The sequence below is a fragment of the Pteronotus mesoamericanus genome, unplaced genomic scaffold (genome assembly GCF_021234165.1).
Source record: "Pteronotus mesoamericanus isolate MK-2021 breed Mesoamerican mustached bat unplaced genomic scaffold, CSHL_Meso_final contig_74, whole genome shotgun sequence".
Lineage (NCBI taxonomy): Eukaryota > Metazoa > Chordata > Mammalia > Chiroptera > Mormoopidae > Pteronotus > Pteronotus mesoamericanus.
This window is the reverse complement of record NW_026555247.1, coordinates 29,939,887-29,963,479: the sequence shown is the minus strand read 5'-3', so window position 1 is coordinate 29,963,479 and position 23,593 is coordinate 29,939,887. Positions and strand designations below refer to the sequence as shown.

Below are 23,593 nucleotides of genomic sequence, written 5' to 3'. Positions count from 1 at the left end.
GATTCATATACAATTACTCACCTAATAAAAAGAGCTATTAGGTTGTAAAGATCCTATCCCTTCCATGCTCTTTGAAAATTATGACTTACTCAAGCTTGAAATCAAAGGCAGAGCTGAAAGGACTAATGCAGCTGAAACTCCTATTGGGTTTTCAGGTCGCCTAACTGATAAATATGCAAACTAGCTCTCTTTTGGCGATTGGGCTGCATAAACAGGGATTACCACCAAATGCAGCTGAAAATTCAGAAACTAAAACGGTGTACTCCAATTGTTCTTAGTTACACCTAGTTCCAAACTATAGATAAACATGGCAATAAAAGCTTAAAAGTTCCAGCTCACAATGAAGATGCAGCTTTGAAACACAGCCCCTGGAGTTAAGATGTGCTAGAGGTGTCAAATGACTTCTTCCCCCCTGCTCCTCTCTGACTCTGGGAAGCGGGGACGGGGTGTGTGGATAGGGAGGGATAGGAGGCTCCCTTGACAACAGGGCCTGTTGGCTGCCACTTACAAATACTGCCCACGTTAAGCCACTGAGGACCCTGTTGGTGGAAGTGACATCACCCAAGAAATGTTTGAAACTGCCTCCCATTTTCCTTCTCTTCTTCAGGGCCTGTTCTCAGGGGGCCTGCCATTTCCGCAGAGGGTTACAGGGACATTGGTCAGGAAGCCATGCAATGTGTGGAGCTGGCCACCTTGCCCGAGGCTGGTGGCCAAGAACTCAGGGAGAGACTGGGTAGAGGGGGCAACTCTTCCAGCCAGACTCCTGAGGAAGATGGCCTTGGTGAAGCTTTGAAATGTCATCACAGTGTGTATGGCACAAAAGCCACCCAAATTGAAAAGTCCTAATATGAGCTTAAGCACAGAATTACCACATCTGAGAAGACTACATATTGTATCCTCTTCCAGGAAATGGACTGCTGCTGGCAGGATGCCATCGGGTGCAGACTTTTATGTCCCTGTTCTCCAGACATAAATGTTAACCGAGGGTGGGTTTACAAATACTTGCTAAAATGGGTGAGTTTTACAGCCACTTGGTAATAGCCACCACTTGGGCAAGACGAATGACTGAGTTACAGAACACAAGCATTTGCTGCCTTTCATTTGTTTACTTATTTACTTTTTGTGCTGTCAGGAAAATATCCAATCCTTTGGTGCTATGTAGTGAGAGAATTCCCATGGGTGCTTTATACTTGTAAGTTGAAAACAAAAGAATAAGCTCACACTGGTTTGCCATGGCGTGGTTCAGGCTTATATAATGCACTTGCATTTTGTAAGACTAGACCTACACATCAGAAAATGACAGGCCTTGATGAAGGGAAATGTAAGCATTAGACAGTGAGATCATCGCAGTGGTAAAGACCCAGGACTATTCTAGCAGCTTTGTCTTTGACAGTGCAGTGAAGACGGATCTCAGCTTTGTTTAAAGACCCTATTGTCATCATTTTTGAATTCCTGATGGCTACGGAAGAAATTCTTCCTTCTGAACTGCTTCAGGATTTTCTGGAACTGAGTGGTCCTGATGTTCGGCCTGTACGCTGGTTGGAGTTCTCGGACACAGGTGTGCTGTTGATGGGTAATTGGTATGCTGCAAAATTCCTGGAAAATTCACCTCATCTCTACGTGTTAAAAGGCTGAGCCTGTGATGGCATTAAGTTGTTTCATTAGCCCTTCCAAACTTGCCATTTGCTCACTCAAATCATCTTGTTCGTATACCTACAGAGAGAACGAGAACAAAGAGTTAGTGTAGGTGAATAGCGATTCATTCCTTTTACAAAGATGGGGGGCATGTCTAGCTGCTTCACTCTGTATTCTCAAGCATGACACAGTGGCCCATACCCAGGGGCTGCAACGTGTAGAGGTAACTAACTGGTCATAAAATGTGGTGGTGGGTGATTGCATATATCACCAGCTTCAGCCCTGCAATAAAGAATGAGCTTTAGAGGAAAAGAAAGAGAGAGAGAGAGAGAAACACCTTGTTTCAAGTCAGGTTCTAACAATCACTAGCTGTGTGGTCTTGGACAAGTTAGTGAGCCTCTCTGATATATAGTTCTCTGCTAAAAGATGATGATAATGGCATCTATTTCACAGGCTGTTCTGAACATCCTGCTGCATGTTTAGTGCTTATTACAGTGTCCAACTCATGGCACGTACTCAGTATATTCAGTCTTTTTCCTTTCTGGAGGCCACCCATGAAGATCTGAACAGAATTTATGTCACCAGATTTCTTTCATTTGTAATACAACCTCCACACATTTTTGAGTGAGAACCCAATGGATTTTGCTTTGCCCAATGAAAGATTTGAGGATTATGACATCACGTTATGCGTGGAAACTAAATTCTCACCCTGATTCAGAGTTTGCTCTATGTGTAGTTGTAAAGGTAATCTTACGGCAAATTTGTATTGCTGGATAAATTGAAGAGGTTGAACTGCAGGAATCTTAGTGGACATACTCTCTATAACTCTCATTAGACCCATGTCATTAGAAATACTGATGACTAGCTCTCACAGATATCCTGGTCCTTATCCTCAGTGATTCTGATTCAGTAGGTCTAAAAGGGTTAGAATCACTCTCTGTACTTTTTAAGGTGTCCCAGGTAATTCTGATGGTCAGCCAGTGGGGAAAACAAGGCTGTGGTGTTGACTTAAATCCCAGTTCTTTTATATACTTAGCTTTTTGAGTCTGTCTCCTTATTTGCTGTGGAAATAGCAAGCTTGCTTCACTGGGTAGCTGGGAGGATTCAGCAAGTCAGCATTGATGAGTAGTAGCTGCTCAATAAATGTTAGTTTCTCTTTCTCCTTTCTCTGCAAACCTTTTGTTTTGACTATTACAGACCTGCCATATTTGATTATTCTTCATTAGTTCATTCATTTGATTAAGTTATGGAACCAAACTGAGGCCTGAGTCATGATTTCTAGCTCTGCATAGGCCAGGAAGCATTAATCAGCACCATGGTCAGCAAGTATATTGAATTCTGCTACATGAATACCCTTGATCCCATGAGACCTCTGGTAGAGAGTAGGCACAAGGCCTTTCTAGCCACTAAAGAAACAACTCCAATGAATGGTATTAACATGTTAGATATTTACTATGTAATCTTCAGAGCTTAATGGGGATTGAAAAGTAGCCAAATAGGCTAAAAAACTGGTCTATATATATAAACAGGGAGGTTGAAGTGATTAGTTGTTAATTTCTTTCCTAAATGCTGTCTTACTTGTCTGGGTTGCTTTCCTTGAATTATCTAGATCTCATTGCCCAATACGGAAACCACTAGCCACGTGTACCTATTTGATTTTTGAAATGTGGATAGTTTGAACTGAGATGTGCTATACACACCCTATTCTGAACATTTAGTACAAAAATGTTAATTAATTTATTGATGATTTTTAAAATATTTGTTGTATGTTAAAATGAAGCAACCCAAGTGTCCATCATTGATGAGAATGAGTGGATAAAACAACTATGGAACATTTACACAAAGGAACACTACTCATCTATAAAAAAGAAGAAAGTTCTACCCTTTGCAACAGTATGGATGGGCCTGGAGAACATTATGCTAAGTGAAATAAGCCAGACAGAGAAAGACAAATACCATATGATTTCACTCATATGTGGAATCTAATGAACAAACTGGACTGACAAGCAAAACAGAGACAGACTCATAGACAGAGAACAGGATGACACCAAAAGGGAGGGGATAGAAGAATGGAAGAACTGAGAAAAAAGGACTTGTTGAACATGGACAACAGTGTGGTGATTTCAGGGTGAGGTGGGGGGTTTAAAGGGGTCTAAATGGTAATGGAAAAAACACAAAAATAATATTTTAGAAGTATTGTATTCTATTAGATAAAAACATTATTAAAATTAATTCCACCTATTTATTTTTATATATTTTAGTGTGGCTTCTAGACATTTAAAATTACACATGTCACATTATATTTCTATAGACAAGTGCTGATTAAGGTTATTTTCCCCATCTTTGTATTTCCCTTCATGTATAATATTACTGCTCTTCATATTATACCTTTGGCTGTCACTCCTTAGAGTCAACCAAAGATGTAAAAATGGGCCAACTGGCATGAGATGAAATATACAAACTTAGAGAAGTTTAAAGGGATTTGCAATATGGCCAACAACCCTGAGACTAAACAAATATTGCAGTAAACAGCTATATTCTGTTATAGTATTAAATTCTTATACTTTAGAATCTAATGACTGATTAGATTCTTATAAATTTGAATCCCTTTTAAGTATACAAAAGTATGTTAATTATATAACATACTTCTGTCAAATATTCACACATATACACATACCCAGATTTCTTGGTTTCCATGTAGCTAAAATATTTTATTTTTTTGTAATACTGAAAACAATAAAATTGAGAAAAAAATATTGTTCAAATGGGATGACTCTAATCTGTTTTTTTTTCCATCACCTTTTCCCCCTTCATATTCAAGTGCAGGAAAACAGAGCAAAAGGAACAACTTTAAGAGCTATCAGTACAATGGGTGTGGTTAATGGAGAGAGCTGGCTGGGTTAAACCAAACTTCACACCACGCAGCAGGAATTCCAGGGATGCCCTTACGTTGGCTGGATCCTCTGTTGGCTTGTGGCTTTCCTCAGATACTTCAGGAGCCGTTGGCACAGATACAGGAAGCAAAGGAGATCTTGCCTTTCCAGCCAGCCCAAGAGAGGCTGTTTTCACATGAGTCTTAGGAAGAGTGGGCCCTGAAATAGAAAGTACAGAGTGATGAAAAGTAATGGATACAACAGCCTGGGGATCAACCTCTCAAGCATGTACGCCAAATCCAGTGGGTTGGCACTAATTTTACGTTATTGTCCATTTTGTAGTTTAGAGATGAATTCTGACACAATGAACGAGCACGCTTTATTTCTACTAAATGGTAGACAGATTCTGATTCAGCATCTCCAGAGGAAGCTCCCTCACTCATATGTAATTTCAAGTGGGTTTCAAATCACGCTATGAAGGTTGCTTGGGAACTCTGGACTGTGCGTCATACCCTATAAGGTGTCAGGCGAGTGCCTTTGGTGCCAGTCTCAGCTTTGGGCCGGAAAGCTTTGTGCTAAACCACCTATATAAGCCCTAAATTGTTTAAGAGTACTATGTAATATTTGTGCAGTTGAAAGAAATCTTTGGTCTACAAATGAGTATTAGATGTTACAGTAAAAAAAAAAAAAAAAAAAAAAAAAGTCCTCCACAGCTAACCTGATAGAATCTCATTACTAATTCTCTTTTGGAAAAAAGGAAGATATTATTTTGTCCTGGTCAGCATAGTTTCTCTCAATAAAATACATTCCAATGTTCATGTAAATCATTTGAGGTTCTGCTGAATTTCTCCTGGATGACATTTCTTAGTGCATGCACTAAACAATGGTTACATTTTCCTTTTGAGTTTGAAATTTGCCTTATGAATCCTGCTTAGCCTATAGCAAGAATACAACTCTGTCGCTATAACATAAAATGAAAAGCTGATAAAGGCTATTATACCTCCTGTACCTGAGGACTTTTGTCATTGTTAGCATTGTAACCGAGACCTAAGCATAGAAGGTACTGAATTAATTCATAAAAATACATTTGCCTCCTTTCTCTTCTATCATCAGTGATGATATTCGAGTTCCAATGACCCCAATGGCATGCTACATATTTGAGGGCAAAAAGTTGTAAGTTGTTTTGACCATACTTTGGAAAATATAATTCAAGTAATAAGGTTCGAATATTATTTTATAATCAAAGACAAAGGGGACATTGTATTTTGGGAAATAATTAATGCAAACAATCTAGTAGCCGGTCAATTTTTTATAGTGTAGGCAAAATAAATGCTATATCCTAACAAAAGCCTCTTTTCTTATACCATGGCCTAGCATGTAATTCCTTCATATTTATATCCTTTCACTCTTTTCTTCAACTTCAAGGATCAAAAGTCTGCAGTTGGAATGATTTATCACTAGAGGGTGATGTATACAAGCTCCAAGTCCTATATATACAGTATAATTTGAACAAACTATTAATTTAATGTGATAAATGAGGTTGTTGGGCTAAAACAAAATAGCCATATAAAATTGATACTAACTGCTATGACACAGGTCATTTTGGATTTGTCATATATGCTCAGTTTCCACTACCAATTTTCTTGGTTGAATAATAGGCAAACCTTCCTTCTTCCAGAGAATGTCATTCTAGCTGGTCTTCACTGGATGTGAATAAACAATTTGTATATTAAATCCACCTCTATCCTCTTCTCTTTAGCCTCTGATTATAAATGCACTGTTCTCAGAGCCAACTTAGTTATAAACCCAAATACTAAGGCAGGCACTAAAAACCCTGGCAGGGGTGATGCTATGAAAAGGCCCTCCAGATGCTCCAACATGTGTAATTCACATTAATATTGCAGATGATTAGTGAAGTGCAAGCACAGAGTTTAAAGGGGAATTTTCCAAAAGCTCTGGTGAAGCTTGAGAACGTCTCTATTAAATTCCCACTTTGACTTGCATTTTCTGAATTATTTTTATATTCCCTTCTAGAATGTTCACATGTTCTGCTTAAACCTGCATTGAGCTTTATTGCTAGGGGAAGCTGTTCCTGCTGGCACACTCCATAAGCCGTCTCTTCCTGACCTATGTTTAACAGAGCAGCTGCAGTTTAACAACGCTTCCTGGGCCAACCTTTTATTTTTACATATATTTTTTTGCTACGCTTTGCGCTTAGGTTTCTTGGATGACGGAATCTACTTATTTAATTTATTTTTAATTTTTTCAGTTAAACTATTTATGAAAAATTTGTAATTTAACCCTTAACCAAACACATGCAATGTGTTGTCTTAGCATATATTGCAAACCAATTCATTCAACAAAGATATCTACATAGAGAGCAACACAAGAAAAAGGAAATGGCATGTGCAGAGCTGATTATGTAGGAAATTCAAACAGGCCTGTTCCAGTTTTATACTAGGAAACATGTAAGAATAAAGATTCTTTTAGAATTCATCAGACTGTTCTACATAATTTCCTAATATTTGACTTTTTTTTGTAGTTTTGTATGTAGTGAAACTTCAGTTCTCATTATAAAAACACACTCTGATGATTCATTTTCTGCCCAGGATGCTAAACAGTTGGGTAGATCTACAATGTATACGCTGTGTCTGAAACACTTGTATTATTACAATAAGATGCAGGTTATGCCTAAAGAGCACAATAATTCAAATTCATTACAGAGAAGATCATTATAATAATTGATTGTCTCTAGTGTCCAGGCAACAGTTATACATTTAGAACCTACTGAGTGTTGAACATTATACAAGACACAGTGCATTTTGTAAAAGGAATTGAAGACATTGTCTTGGCTCAAAGATCACACAATGTCTTTAAATCTCAAGTGACTGCCTTTTCTCAAGTCACATTCACACATTCAAAGAAATTTAGAATGCTGGAACCTCACGGGCCCTTGGAGTTCATCTAATGACCTTCTCTTTATTTTGTTGAAGAAAATGCCAAGGTCCCTGGGGATCAAGAGATCAAGGTAGAATTAATTTCAATAAAATTCCAGTAAAGGAGAAGAATTTGAACAGTTTCTTAGAGTTCATTATTAGCAAGGTTTGTCTAACATTTTTCTTCCCTTTCCTGAATGCAGAATTAAAGAAAAGACTACAAGGAAAATTTCCCAGGAGAGATTTATCAACAGCCAATAAGACAACTTAGGTCTCAAAATTGCCCCTTAGTGGATGGGAACAGATGTTTTAAAACCACCTGTGTTGGGAAGCTGACGTTGTGATTCAGCTCTTGGGTGTGTACTAACTCTGACCTACATCATGGAGTTGTGTTAGTATCTGGGTAGATTCAGCATTTTCTCCTTTGAACATCAGAAGCTTTAAGCTTGGACACTGGTGAAGGCTTGGTCCTTACAAGCTCACCAAGCTGTGGCTTTTCCTTCACTTAGGTAGTTCACCATGTGTCACTGGTTCCTGTCCTGATTTCTAGGCTGCATCCTCTTCTTCCACTGGTCTATGAGACATGCCTTTAATCCTTTACCTCTTGTCTGAGACCTTACCAGTGGTCTCCCCAAAAGGTTAAATTCTGAATCCATTTTCTACATATGTCATTGAAGCCAAAGAAATGTCTATATATAAAATAACCATGACATGGACTATGTTCAGGTGAGAGAGCAGTGTGGTCACCTGTCATTTGGATAAGTGAATGATAGCTGGGAGCTCAGTCTAATCTGAGGAGGTCATTGAGAATAATCTTGCTTCCCCTCACCTGCTGATGAATTGCCACTGTTGAGAAACCAGTTATCCAGAGTCCATTCCTTCTGTAGAAACTTTCTGGATTTCAGTTGTACCTGGGGTTTTGTCCTACTTCCTCCATTGCTATTGCCTTTCCTATACTGCCCTCAGGGGTGAGTTTAAAAGCCACTTTGTTCTTAGATCCTTGTCCCCCTTCTTTGTGTTCTTCATCTGCATGATAAGTTCTTTTAAGGCGTGGTAGGCTTTGCCTAACCCCCTGTCGCCAGTAGAGCGCCATGAATTTAAAACAGTAGCAATTAAAAAAAAAAAACAAAACAACCCAAACCATTCTCTTTAGAGTCTTAAACTCCTGTTCTTCAAAGTCAAGAAATGATGTATTTTTGACAGCTTTTCCTATTTTTTTGTGAATCTAGGGAGTAGCCAACAGAGAAGACTTCATATTGACTTCTTTGCTTTGGAGAATGATATTTACATTGGTAATTGGTCTAAACATGAGTAAGTTAAATGTAACTTCTATAAATGTCAGAGCAATATATCAAAGCGAAAGAAAAGGAAAGACAAAATCTAAAAGAATCGTTTCCATGGCCCCCAACTGCTAATTTAATATAATCTTAGCCTGGCTATCAAGATTCTCTGTGATCACTCTCAAATCTGAAGACTTTCAAAATGTGCGCAAACATAACCATCACATTGAGAGAGGAAGGTAAACAAACAAGAGAGGAGGAGTTCCAATCCCGAAGACCAAGCTAATCCTTATGACAAAAGGTTTGCAATTTCCTATATTATTTACTTTTTTCCCATGATAGTAAGATGTATGTGATCTACACAATGAATTCCAAGGACAGAATGAATGCTCAAGTAAATATCCAAATATTGAGGCAGAGTCCAAGCCTGAGACTTAGGAGACCCTGTCTTATTTTTGTGACTTTGGCCCAATAACCTAATTTCTTTGGGTCTTGATTTCTTTTTTTTTTTTTTAATGTAATAATACATTTTATTTACAGAGTCTAGTGAAGCTTTCTCTTTTGGGGGAAGGATAAAACAGTGCACTTTGTCAAGTTATTAAACTAGTCTACACATAAAAGTCTGTTATGATCTCTCCAAGTGCAGTAAATACACTCCGATGATCTCAGCATTCACAAGCAGACAAGAGGGCACACATGTAGCTGGACACGGTGGTGTGTGTAGGATTTCCTCGGATTAAAGGTTAAACAATTTTTTTTCTTTAAGCTATTAGCTATTAAAATTATACAAGGAAGGAAAATATATCTATTCTTCTTGTACTAAACTTAACATTTGGATCTCTTTGCTCTCCTAAGCATTAAAGAAGTGTTAGTTAATCCATTGGTAAAAATGAATCCAAAAAAATCTCCAGCAAGTGAATCCTTAACTCATAAATTAAAATAATTGGGTTTTAAACTGATGTTTTCTAGAAAAACATGTTCTATAGTTTTCTCTTAAAATTATTAATAAAAAACCATAAAAACTAGTTGTTTTGCTTTTGTGTTTTAAGCAGCAACAGAGCTCAACTAAAAATAAACAATATTAAATTCCTATGAGTTTAAATGATACATGACTCATTTAAAAATTTAAATTTATAAATATTCCATCTGAAAGTGCTATAATTTTCCCTCTACCCAGGGTGCATATTAATACATGTGTTTCAGGTGACCCTTAGGTGAAACACATGATGTTGATAGGCTAAGTAAATGGGTTGACACTGATATATGAGTACAGCTAATTCAGTGAGCATTGCTTTGGTTTTAATGTTATTCTCCACAGCGGGGCCCACTAAGGGGGAAAATAAGAATGATGCTGGAGTTCTGAGCTGGCCAGCAGTGTGCATATGGTGTAGATGAGCAGCCGCAGCAGGGACTTACTGTTTTAAGCTTTATTTTCACAGTACAGTTATTAAACACATCATTTGCTCATTAGATACATAATATATGACTGCCAGGTGCAAACTCCTGTTAATATCTCCCTGCAGAGGGTTCTCCCTAGTAAAATGATTCTTGGTGAGAAATGTTAGATTAACCTCCAATGGGAATGGAGTGAACAGACCCACCTGGGTCAAACCTGAGGCCAGTTTGTAGCATGATTTTGATTTTGATAGAAATTTTACCATCCTTGCCTACTTTTTCCTGTTTCCTGTCTCATTTTCCATTCCTTCACCCTTAAAAATAAAGGTAACATGGGTAACTTTGAGGAGGCCTGGCAAATGAAGCCACCTCTCTTGCTTGAGTTTCTATAGAAACTATGATATTATTCTAACATGTTTTTATGATTAAGCCACTACCCTGTGCTCAGGTTGTCCGTGGGCATATGAAAGTGTTGTGTAGTTGTACAGGGTCTGGCAGAAGTAAGGCCTGCTTGAGTGTGGTTGGTAGGGTAATAATTTAAGTGTAATAATCTATAGTTTTAATGTAAACATATTGCCTAAAATGTCATATGGTGTGCTTGAGTGTGATATAGTTACATTACAGAATTACATGCTTATGCTTCTGTAATGAAAAGGGGTTTTATTTGTGCCTGACCCTTAATAAACTTCTCACATATAAGGAGCTTCTGAGGTTCTGAAAGACATAAGACATGTGTATAAGGAAAACTTAGTAATATTCTCTGCCTATTCATGTTCACAAGTACTGAACAAAAGTGATCAAATTTCAAACATAAGTTTTGGCATGAATCTTAAAGCATTTCATCTACTATGTCTATTATATTGTAAGGATAATGGGTGTACTTAAACGATTTCTGAGAACAGAAGCTTTGTGTTTTTTATCCTGTTTCTCCTCAAAGATAACGGGAACACTGAGGATGTATTAATGAGGTACTTCTGCCCATCTCTCCTCCCTTTCTACTACTCTTCCCCCTTGGGGTGTAAGGGGGGACTATTCTGATTGACAAGTAAGTGACTTTCATTGTGCCACCTCTTTGTGAAGGTTAGAGGGTACGATTAATGTGAAAACGGTCATTATGCAAGTTCTTAAGCCTACCTGCCTTGTGACATAGAAGACCCCAGACTCTATGGTCTTGAACTCTCTGAAGGCTGCATTTCTTAAGAAACCAAGGCAAGGCCTGACTCCAGCAGAGCAAGTGGGTCTCTACTATCTGTTCAAGCTCACCGCTGGTGAGCCCCCAGTCTGGTCTCCAGGGATGGAGGAAGAAGCCCCAGATGTTTTCACCTAGTTCTGCCAGAGGGCTATGATTCTCTTTGGTACTTGATTCCCATATGGTTACCAGCCCTTTTTTCCCCTATTGTTTCCATGAACCCTCTCCCTCTCCCACAGGCACATAAACTACAACAAACCCCTATGCCCACACTGTCCTTTGTGTTCTTTAAAACAGTCCTTTTAAAACATGCTATTGCTCCCATCTTGGAGGAGGGAAAGTCAAAGTTCAAAGAAAATAAGCAACTTGTTCAAAGCCACTCAGCTGGTAAGTGGGGTTTGACTACTACTATTGTTAAAGTAGATGTTCTTTCTTAGACAAAACCAAATAAAAATAAAATCTACAATGTAGGCACTGATAGAAAGCCAAGTGAAGTGGACAAGATACTATTAATGCTGGAAAGGTAAGGAGAGAGTGGGGGGAAAGGAGAGAATATAGCAGTGACAGTGTGGGATGGTAGTGGGTGATGGAAGAGAGGTAGAAGGAGGAATAAACTGACATATCCCTGCTCACTTCTCTGTCTTGATCCCAGAGAGACCTGTTTACATCTAAGTGGTGAACCAATGCTAATATAAATATCATTCCATCACAGAAGTGAAAACTTCTGAAATCCTGGGAAAGAATAATAAATATAACACATGGTTTCAAGTCTGCCTTTGTTTGATTACTGCAAAGGGTGGAGGTTGTCTTCAAATATCTTTCCCCTTTTTGTACCCCTTCTTCCTTTTGATGTACTTTCCCTCCCAAACTGCCCTGCATTTCCTTCCTTTTGGACACACCGCATATGTGATATCATCCCCCCACCACACACCCCCGTGATAGAAAATGATCCAATAACATGACTGTGACAGACGGTTAGTACCTTACCATCTTTCCCTTCTTGGGTTTGTTTACAATTTTCAAAATAAATGGCAGGAAGGGCCATATTAAGAATGCTTTTCTACAAATGAGTTTTTAGACACAGTTGCACCTGAGTTAAGGGACATGCTTTTGCTTCTTGGGACACCTCTCAAATCTGATGCTAATATATTTTCCATCTTCTTTTGTCTCTAGGATACAAGACATCCAGCTTCCTGGTTTGAACAATTAAATAACAATAATCCAATAAGTAATTTAATTTCTCCTCTAAAGTCATAATAAGACCTAGTAGCCCCAACTATAAAGATATGACCATTCTTAGTTCTATTTATTTGTGGTTTGTTGTATCTTCATACAATTGTGAATTGGAATCCAAGTCCTTAATTCACTTGGCACATCAGAAACTACCCCACAGTAATTGAAGAAAATAGTGAAGTTACCAAAATCTTGGAGGGGAACAAGTGACCAACTATGTTGGAAGCCTGATTTAAATATTATCCCAGATGACTTTGAATCCACAACAATTATGTATACAAAAGAGGTGTTTATTTTGCATTTTAAAATGAATAAGAAGATGTAGTCCCATTTTTTCTTTCCTTTCTATCCCTTGCTGCAGGGCACATAGCAGTAAAAATATTGCTGTGTGGAATTTCTGAACTTTTCTTGCCTATGTTCTCTTCTAGGACTTTTATAGTGTCATGACTTACAAAAAGCTTGTGCACAGCTAAGGAAAACATTAGCAAAGTGAAAAGGGAACCAACCATATGGGAAAATATATTTGTCATTGATACCTCAGACAAGGGTTTGATCTCCAGCATATATAAAGAACTCACATAACTCCATACCAGTAAGACAAACAATCCAATTAAAAAATGGGCAAAGGCCCTGAACAGACACTTCTCCAAGGAGGACATACAGAGGGCCCACAGACATGAAAGGATGCTCAACATCACTAGCCATCAGAGAAATGCAACTTAAAACCGCAATGAGATACTATCTCACACAGTCAGAATGGCCATCATAGGCAAATCAGCAAATAACAAGCGCTGGCAAGGCTGTGAAGAGGAGGCAACCCTAGTATATTGTTGGTGGGAATGCAGACTGCTGCAGCCACTGTGGAAAACACTATGGAATTCCCTCAAAAGACTAAAAATTGAACTTCCTTTTGACCTGGCAATTCCACTGCTGTGATTATACCTTGAGAATCCAGAAACACCAATTCGAAAGAACCTATTCACCCCAATGTTCATAGCACTATTTACAATAGCCAAGTGCTGAAAATAGCCTAAGTGCCCATCAGTAAATGAATGGATCCAAAAACTAGGGTACATTTACACAATGGAGTCCTTCACAGCAGAAAGAAGGAAGGAAGTTCTACCTTTCATGACAGCATGGATGGAACTGGAGAGCATTATGCTAAGTGAAATAAGCCAGGCGGTAAAAGACAAATATCATGTGATCTCACGTGTAAGTGGAACCTAATCAACCAAACTAACAAAAGAACAAAACAGACCCAGAGACACAGAAATAAAGTACAAACTAACAGTGACCAAAGGAGAGGGGGGAAGGTGATAATGGGAAAAGAAGGGGAAGGGTCAAAAGGATCAAATCAAGGAACTTGTATAAAGGACCCAAGGACAGGGACAATGGGGTGAGGGGAAGGGCTGAATGTGGGGGGGGGGGAAGGGCAGGGAATGATAATAGGGGAAAAATAGGGACAACCATGATTGAACAACAATAAAAAAATAAAAATAATGAGTAAGAAGAGCCTTATAGAAGGATTTAAAAGGAGGTAGAATTGATAAATAGTTATCTATGAAGTTTATGTTGGGAAAGAATGACTGCGCAAAATATGGATAAGAAGCCCTCCAGAACAAAAACATTGTTTAATGTTTCTTTTTTCATCTCAGTGTCCAATTCATACAGAGTAGAGCTGACCATCACATTTTGTGAATTTGTTCCTGACAGGAAGACTGAGGCAGGCAACAGCCACAACAACCAGACGGACCTGTAAGAAATTCTGCTCAAAATTCTGCCTGTTCCTTCTTGTCTTGATTTAGAAACCTCACAGAACAAGAAAAGCTTCAGGAAAATCACCAGTGATCATGAGAAAGGAGTTCATCAGTTCTGATCTCTCCCTTTTTTTTGATGCTTCTCTGAGATTCCTACACCACACATTAACAAAAGACTAAAAACAAACCAAAACTACAAACTCAAAATTAAACATCTGTTTTGTTTTTTAGCAGGCTCCCATAATTTAAGGTAAAAATATGATTCTGCATTATTTCCATCACTCACTTTAAGAGGTCTACTTTAACTCCCACTGTTGTTTGGCATGTAATGTCAAAAACAAGGGGCTTCTCAATTAATTTCATGGGTACTGAAGATAATTTTTAGTTTGTTATAAAAGAGATTTATATCCTCTGGCCAATGCTATTCTTTAATTTTCCTTCTAACTTTTTCTACCCTATTGGCAACAAGAAGCAACAGGTTTGAGCACTTTATTTACAGTTACTATAATTCAGATGTTTTGTGCTCCTGGGAGGAAAATTGTCAATCCTGTTCTCAATGAAAAATAGGCTTAAAAACCACTCCCTTATTATTATATTTTTGATGATATCCTACTGCTCAAGCTTCAGAGAAACCACACTCTCAACTCTTTAAAACACATGTGACACTGCATATAGTTTCCATTTTATTTCATGAAAACATCAGGAAAATGAAGAAAGTACAGACATGCAGACATCAGCCTTCCATAACTTTTTAAAGTCATGTATCTGTAGATCGTCACCATCACTCAAACTCAGTCACATTAGTATGCAACAGGTTAAATTTCTGGAAAATATTTCATATGCTGTATAAACATAATAATTTCCACTTTTAAAAATCAATTTATTTTGTAAACATTGGGAATATTTCCCTTCATAAAAACAATCCGATTATCACAGAGGATTCTGTCTTTATAGTAAAGCCTTTATTATTCAGCACTGGATTTCTTAATATCCTGAAATAATTTATTTTTTATCTGGTTTCATCATTAATAGAAGTCATCAAATCACACGCACACATGCATGCACACACTCATATAGATATAGTGACGAGAACCAGAAATATAACTTCCAGGTTACATTCTGAGGTTAGTACATTGCCAATTTAACCCAATCTCTTCCAAGTTTTACATGTATATCTCTCAGACTAATGAATAGTATTTTCAAGGCACAAGAACATGTTAAGAGCTGAGAGGAACTTGGTCAATGAGGTATGGCCATGTATTTTAAAAGTATTTTCAAAAAAAATAAAAAACAAAAATATTTTCAACTGTAAGATTTAAAGACCTTAAACACCATTACCACTTTCACCCCCCGAACATGTGTGCCATTGAGGAAAACAACTAAAGGGAGCATTACCATGTTTACCATCGACCAACATCTTTCATGTATTTTGCTGCCTGATTACTCAATCTACTCTTCAGTTGTGACATCCCTCCTGAATCCTCCTACAGAGTGGCCTACGCTTGCACTTCACCTATTTATAGATTCACTGTGGGTCTCTCAGCCACCTGGCTTTTGCCCTCACCAATCCATATAAATGTCAGATATAAAGGTCATAAATACTCTCATAACTTTTCTGACTAATGAGTATCAGCCTTGTTAACCTCTCTATGGGATTTGTTAGTAATTATGTTCCTTCAGTTCTAAGATTCACAGCAATAGCACTGAAATCAAGATGCTCTTTGTAAATGATTGTGTACAATTATTATAGTTTTATTTTTTCTTTTAAAATTATACAACTAACTCAATGGAAGACTCCAAAAGCAATGGCATCTTTATGCTTGCTGAAGTGTTCAGAGGTAAAGTGAACTGATATACATTAAGGTAGGTGGATAGATGAATAAATGTGCCAAAGAAAATATAAAAAATGTTAATTATAGAATCTAGGTAGTGGGTATATAGAAATTCATGTACAAGTGTCCTGAGCATTTGATATTTTATAATTAAACAGTAGAAGAAATAAATCTAGGGCAACTCTTAATTAAGGATCTATTATATTTTAACCTGCCTTTTCCTTTAAGTACTCTTTCTTCTTGGCTTCTGAAAAATTACACTATCACTGTTCTATCTCTAGTACCTGGTCTGTCCTCCTTTGTAAAATATAGATTTACCCTAAGTTTCAGTTTTCAAATTTCTTATTTTCCCTCAAATGCTGTCCCTGGGAGTTGTCATCTAATTCTGACTGCTGTATGCCAAAAGCTCTAAAATTTCTGAGAATGATTACTCAATCTACTCTTCAGTTGTGACATCCCTCCTGAATTCTTAACACTTTACCACATCCATTATATATTTCCACTTGGATATCCCACTGCTCCTTCATGCCCAGCATACTTTACCATGCTCCCCGCTCTCCCATTCCTTTCTAGGAGTAACTTCTCAGCTTACTTCCCTCTTTCTGTTTGTTTATAATCATGTTCTGAAAGACATCAAAGGAGTCACCTTGGACTTCACCTTCTCCCTCATTTCTCATAGCCAATTATTCATTCAGCCACCTGTTTCTCCTTTATGGCTGTCTCTTCTGTCTACTTTTCACTGCCATCAATCTACATCACACACTTTCCCAATCTTTGTTTACTATTCAGTCCTCCCAAAACACCACTCTGTTTGCATTTACCATACCCTGCCCTTTTCCAGCTTATTATCTCATAGTTGCTCTAAAAATCATCCTCCCTAGCAAGACTGCTTTACCTACAGACTCTGAAAACATCTTACACAAGGTACTTTCTCATCTGGGCTTTTACTTACTTTTTCTTCCTGGTACACTTTTGTGATTCTCCAGCAATTGGGGAAGAAAATAAATATTGTAGTCATTCGGAACTGGACTTATATTCTGCCCCTGTCCTTTAATAACTGTGACCTTGGATATGTTATTCAATTCTTCTATAGTTTGGATTCAGCCCCTATAAATTGACAGGGTTTACTTTATACAGATAGTGTGGGATTTAAGGAAAAAGCTTGTGTAAAATGGCATTCTCCTTACTGCTTAGTTCATAGATAACATAGACTTGGCAACAGATAAACACTTAGGTATTATAAAATGATTTCTTTTTTTGCCCTGAGCTGTCCAGAAATGCAATTTCCTAAAAATAGTCCATCCCCCAAAGAAACTCATTAAGTGAGATTTTATTCTTCTTTATTTGCAGTGGAACTAAATGTCAATGAAAAATTCTGACTAATCCTCTCATGCTGGACCAAGAAGAGCTCTTGGAGGCCATATATGGGAAATTATTTATGAGAAAAACATGTTTCTATGCAATGTTTTATAAACTTTTCAATATACAACATATTCTATAGCATGAAGTTTCTAAATATTTTATATCTATAAAATTATTGGAAGTAAAACTGTTATTATTTGCAGACAAAATGACAGTGTACATAGAAAGTCCGATAGGCCTCACAAAAAAAACCCTACTGGATCTAATAAGTGAATTTGGCAAAACAGTGGGATACAAAATATTCAGAAATCAAAGGGATTTTGGTATACCAATAATGAAATATCAGAAACAGAAACTAGGGAAAAATCCCATTTACTATAGCAACAAGAAACATAAAGTACCTAGGAAAAAACTTAACCAAGGTGTTAAAAGACCTGTACTCAGGAAAAAGAACTGAAGAAAGAAACTAAGGAAGACACAAATAAATGGAAGCATATACCGTGTCCATGGATTAGAAGAATCAACACCATTAAATGTCCATACTACTCAAAGCAATCTATAGATTCAACACAATCCCCATGGAAATACCAGTGACATATTTCACAGATTTAGAAAAAATATTTCAATAATTTATATGAAACAAAAAACAACCCCAAATAGCTGCATCAATCTTGAGAAAGAAAACCAAAGCAGGAGGGATCAGGATACCTGATATCAAACTATACTACAAGGCCACTGTAATCAAAACAGTGTGGTACTGGCATAAGAACAGATACATAGATCCATGGAACAGAAAAGAGAGTCAAGAAATAAACCCATGTCTCTATGGTCAATTAATATTTGACAAAGGGGGCAGAAGCATAAAATGGAGTGAAAATAGCCTCTTCAACAAATGGTGCTGGGAGATCTGGAATGGTACATGAAAAAAAATGAAACTAGACCACCAATTTACACTATACACCAGAATAAATTCAAAATGGATAAAAGACTTAAACATAAGCTATGACACCATAAAAGTCCTAGAGGAAAACATAGGCAGTAAAATTTCAGATATCCCATGCAGCAACATTTTAAACAATACTTCCTCTAGGGCAAGGGAAATAAAGGAAAGAATAAACAAATGGGACTACATCAAATTAGACAGCATGGGTGGAACTGGAGACTATTATGCTAAGTGAAATAAGCCAGGTGGCATAACAAATACCATTTGATCTCATTTATAACAGGAACCTAATGAATAAAACCAACAAAGGAGTAACATAGAACCAGAAGCATGGAGACAAGGAACAAACCGATAGTAACCAGAGGGGAGGCAGGGATGGGGTGTAGCGTGAGGGAAAGAAGGTGAACGGTCTAGTTAAAGAACAAGTATAAATGACCCATGGAGATGGCCATGGACGACGGGGTGGAGATTGACTGTGGGAGCGGGGGTGGGAGGGTGGGGCAGGGGAGAGCAGCGGGGGAAAATTGGGACAACTGTAATAGAATAGCAATAAAAAATAAGTAAATACATAAATAAGTTTAGTTGAAAGCTAAAAAAAATGATTGGAAATTAGTTCTGAAAAAGTAGGTGCAGGTTATCTTATACCAGGGTTAGAAATAAGCCCACATTATCTTTGGGTTTTTGACAACTACATAGATATTTAATTTAGTCTTCCAATCAGAAATACAACTTTCATTGATCCTTTATGTACATTTATTAAAATAGAAACCTCTTTTGGAGATCCAAGATGACAAGAGTAAGTGGAAGCCACAATTACCTCCTCCCAGGACCAATCTGGAATTACAACTAAGTTGTAGAGAAAACACCATGAATAACCAATGGAAAACTAGCTGAAGAGAAGCCTTACAGCCAAGGACAGACAGAAGAAACCTCTTCATCACAATGAGACTGGTAGGGAGTGCAGAGGAGGGATGCAGAGGAGGCTAGGCTACCACAGGCAACAGCTGAAGTTCCAGAGAGAGATTTCAGTGGCCAGAGGGTTTCCCCTGAGAAGTGTGGGGTCTAAACCCCAAGCTGGGCTCCCCAGCCTTCAGCACCAGAGCCAGAAAGTAACCCAGACAACATCTAGCTGTGAAAAGCAGCAGGGTTTATGTTTGCCAGGGAGAGAGGGCTGGTGACTCAGAGAGCCTCCTAACGAGCCAATGCATAAAATTTCATTTGCAGCCACTTACCTTGGGCTCCAGCAGAGGGAGGGCAGAATAAACCAGAGATGCTTGAGGGAGTCTGGGGTTGGTGGTTCTGGGGGAGAACTGAAGGAATAGTGACCAAGATCCCTGAGCTGAGTCATTCCCCATACTGCAGAAGCCATCTTTCTCAGGCAGAGCCCTCCCCTCTAAGTGGCATCAGCCTGAGGGGAAACAATAGCCCCTCCCACAGTTAACTCTACCCCACCCTGTGGTGCTTAAGCTGATTACAGCTTCATTAGTTTAACAAGCTGTTTTGATTAGTTAAAAAACAAAAAACAAAAAACAAGGCTTTTCTGCAAAGAAGCAGCCAAAATGGGAAGAGAAAGAAACAGAACCCAAAAGAAATGAGAATTCTCCAGAAAAAGAACTACAAGAAATGGAGGCAAGCAATTTATCAGATATAGAGTTTAGAGTAATGATTATAAGGATACTCAACAGCATTAAAAAAAGACATAAAAACCATAAAAAAAGGACCAGTCAGAAATAAAGAATGCAATGTCTGAAATAAATAATACACTGGAAGGAATAAATAGTAGGTCAGATGAAGCAGAGGATTAAATCAGTGATTTGGAAGACAAAGTAGACAAAAACACCCAGGCAGAGCAACAAAAAGAAATAATAATTTTAAAAAACGAGGAAAGCCTATTATAATATAGGTGTTCAGAAAATCCTAGGATCAAATCCTTGCTCTGTCATTTCAATATAATGTGACACTGAATGAATTATTTTATCTTCTGTGATTCCAAGGTACCTCAGAAATAAATTGAGAGAAATAATATTTTTCTCTTGGTGTTTTTGTGAAAATTAATGAAATAGTAAACTTATGGCTAAGTACTTGCTAATGGTAATTTTCAGTAACAAAGTTTGCAAATATCATTGTCATGGTTAGAATCAATTCATTTTTCCTTGAGTTGCTACCAAGGCCCAGCACATATTAGATTTCATTGCTATATTAAAAATATTGAAAATTGATATCCATCGTGATATTAAGTATTGGTTTGGGAAGGTAAGTCATGTAAATGTGAAATATTTAATTAGGATCATACTACATGCAGAATAAATAGATGAAATCAGAGCTTTGATCTAGGAAATAATTAGAGAAGGCACTGCTTATGTAGCAGGAGAGACAACAAGTGCAGCAGAGTTGGAGGAGGAGAGAGGGATGGTCCCTGAGTGGTGGGCTTGGCTTCCGACTGGCAAAGGGCGCTCCAGGTCAGCTTTCAGTAACTGGATTATTCACAATCTGTCTAACCCAGGAATTCAAGGAGAGAGGTAAGTATGAGGCTTCTGTGCAGAAAATTCTCAAACATTAAAAACATCAAGAGACCTAGGAGAATTCACTCTTAAATATTTTTTCTCAAGGGTACTTTGCAATATTCTATCATGGTTCCTCTCCCTGATCTCAAAGTTCTCCGATTCAAATACTTGTGTACTGGTAGCTGACTGTATAGTACCTGTTTCCATTTAAATCCAAAAGCTCCAATCCAAAAGAAACCAAAACGAGAACTTATAATGTAAAATAAATGGTGGGGGAGGGGACATGGAGGGATGAGGGAGAGAGGAAGGGAGACTTTGATTGCTCAGTTGTTTATTGGATAAACAGGTTCTTTATCTTTAAAAATTCTTCTCTCTCCCACCCCCTCTTTACCACAACCAAGCCTCCTCAAACACATATTTACTCCTTAGAATTATTTATAACTAATAAAAGACTTATGATAATATCCTTTAGGATATTATGTAATACAGCTTCTTCCCTGCTTAAAATAAACATTTCTTTTAATTACCTTCTATTCTGTGTTTTCTATTGTTGTTGTAAAAGTTCATTTACCCATCACCAGAGACATTTAAAAATACATGTTTTATAGATCCTGTACACCATTCATACTAGTGTGACACTAGTTAAATCTGAGACAGTCACTGAATGATGAGTCATCATTTGGTAAAATGTGATGTGCTCTCCTTCGCTCGCTGGAACAAGCGGTACCAAGAGCAGGTCACGATGACCCCCTTCAAATGTAAGCCTGTCTCAGTTTCTCGCAGGAGCTCATGTTCTGGAGAAAATGGATCACAGAGAGTTGTGGCTCTTATCTATCAGAATTCACTTAGGCCATAAAAAGAAGAAACCGTTTCAGATTTTCTTAATACACTTACAACTACACACAAAGGCCCCAGGTGTTCCTACGGAAGATGGATGACTTAATTTTGCAGAATTTTATTTGAGTGGGGCAAAAGTGTTTAGCTCTTGGCCTTAAATTCTGGAAGGTTATCTCTGCAAAAAATTTTTAGAATTGCTCTTGAAAAACAAACAAAACAAAACAAAACAAAATTTTGGTGTTTACTTTCCCTAGCTGAGCCTAAACGCAGGTTGATGGCAAAATGACAGAGCATGTGATCCTTACCTTGTTACAGATAAGGAGTAATTTCAGACTCTAATGAAAGGTATGAAGCTCCTCACTACAAGAAATGCACACACTCACAGAAATGTGAATTTAATTTCAAATGACTAACCAAACCCACTGGTTCTTCCATGAATCCCAGATGAAGAACATGATCTGTTCTAGACCCTCGCTAGTCAAAAGGTGATCTACAGAGAAGCAACATCAGTATCACCTGGAACCCTCTTAGAAATGCAGACCTCAGACTCTCCTCCAGATCCATCAAACCAGAATCTGCATTCTAATAAAATCTGCACGTGATTCCTGAGCATATAAAATTGGAGAAGCCCTGCTTTAGATAGTCATGTTCATGGAGAGTTTAACTATTTATATCACAAATCATATTTGAAAATGAATCATACTATAATCTTCTTAGGGAAACACACTGAATTATTTGTAAACGAGAAGACAAAGATGTCAGTAAAGTCTTACATGTGTTAAAGGCATAACCTCTTTTCCCGCTTTCAACAGTGCACTTCCTGCTCCCCACCCTTTACACTTCCTTGCCCTGCTATTCTCTTTGCAGAAGGTTAGTGTTGGGAATAGGTAAGTGGGAAGTTAAAGCCAAGATCTAGAAAATTCCATAGTCTTTGGACACATTACATTTGTTCACAGTGAGAAGCAATTCAGGAGGTACAGTGTTTGTGAGTGAGAAGTCAGGCACGTTACTGCCAAATCTGCCCACCTAGTGGCCATAAATCCTTCTTGGGTTTGAGGAACAAACATAACAATTGATGGAGACAAAGATTAAGAGACTGGAAGGGAAATACTATTTAATGCAGTCTGATCACTTAAAGCTGCTGGTGGAAGATAATTTCCTAGCTGTCAGATGCATTTATGATTTGAGAAAGGCCTGTTCAAAGAGGCCAGGTTTGCTCTAGACTCAGGAAACGATATTCAGGCAGCTCTGAGCGGCTGCCCCACTCTTCTCTGCTCACCGTTCTGTCTTCTGTGCCAGGGCTGGTTCTCCTGGCTGCCCTTTTCTGGTGCATATACTTGTGGTGAAATGCAACATTTGGGAATTAGATCTTGTTTCATCAGCCATTGAACCATGAAAATTTATTGTAAATCTCTTTCCACATGACCCTACTCCTTCTTAATATAAGACATCGGAGACTTCAGTGGGCCAAATGTATAAGGTAATGTGGTTCCTAATTATATCAAATCAGAAGTTCCTGAATTCAGTGCTAACACTTTTTACTAGCGTAACTCATGTTAACATGCTTTGACTCTTTAAAGAAAATTAAACCAACCCTTTCCAGACTAGATTTTTACTTTGCTCTTTTATGGCTGTGGGAAATTGAAGCACTAAGAGGTTAAATGACTTACTGAAGGCTAACCCAGCCAATAATTAGGGAGTTGGGTCTTAGAGGAGTTTTTAATTTTCCTCTAGTAAGCGTTCTTTCAGTCACGTGTTGCTCCTGCCAGTGAGGAGAGCCAGACTGTTGGTGGAACTCTCCTTGTGCTAAAGCGCCA

The 23,593-nt window shown here is 37.9% G+C and overlaps 1 protein-coding gene across 1 annotated transcript in view; it reads right to left on the bottom strand.

The window, feature by feature from the left end:
- Nucleotides 1-1,594: 1,594 nt before the first annotated feature.
- DCC (DCC netrin 1 receptor) overlaps nucleotides 1,595-23,593 on the bottom strand; it is a 1,009,790-nt gene continuing 987,791 nt past the window's right edge. Inside the window, exons 28-29 of the mRNA XM_054583674.1 lie at nucleotides 4,585-4,727; nucleotides 1,595-1,713 (exon numbers count right to left, since the gene is read on the bottom strand). Coding sequence (XP_054439649.1) covers nucleotides 1,624-1,713; nucleotides 4,585-4,727 — 233 coding nt within the window. The 3' untranslated portion in view covers nucleotides 1,595-1,623. The remainder of the gene's footprint in view (nucleotides 1,714-4,584; nucleotides 4,728-23,593) is intronic.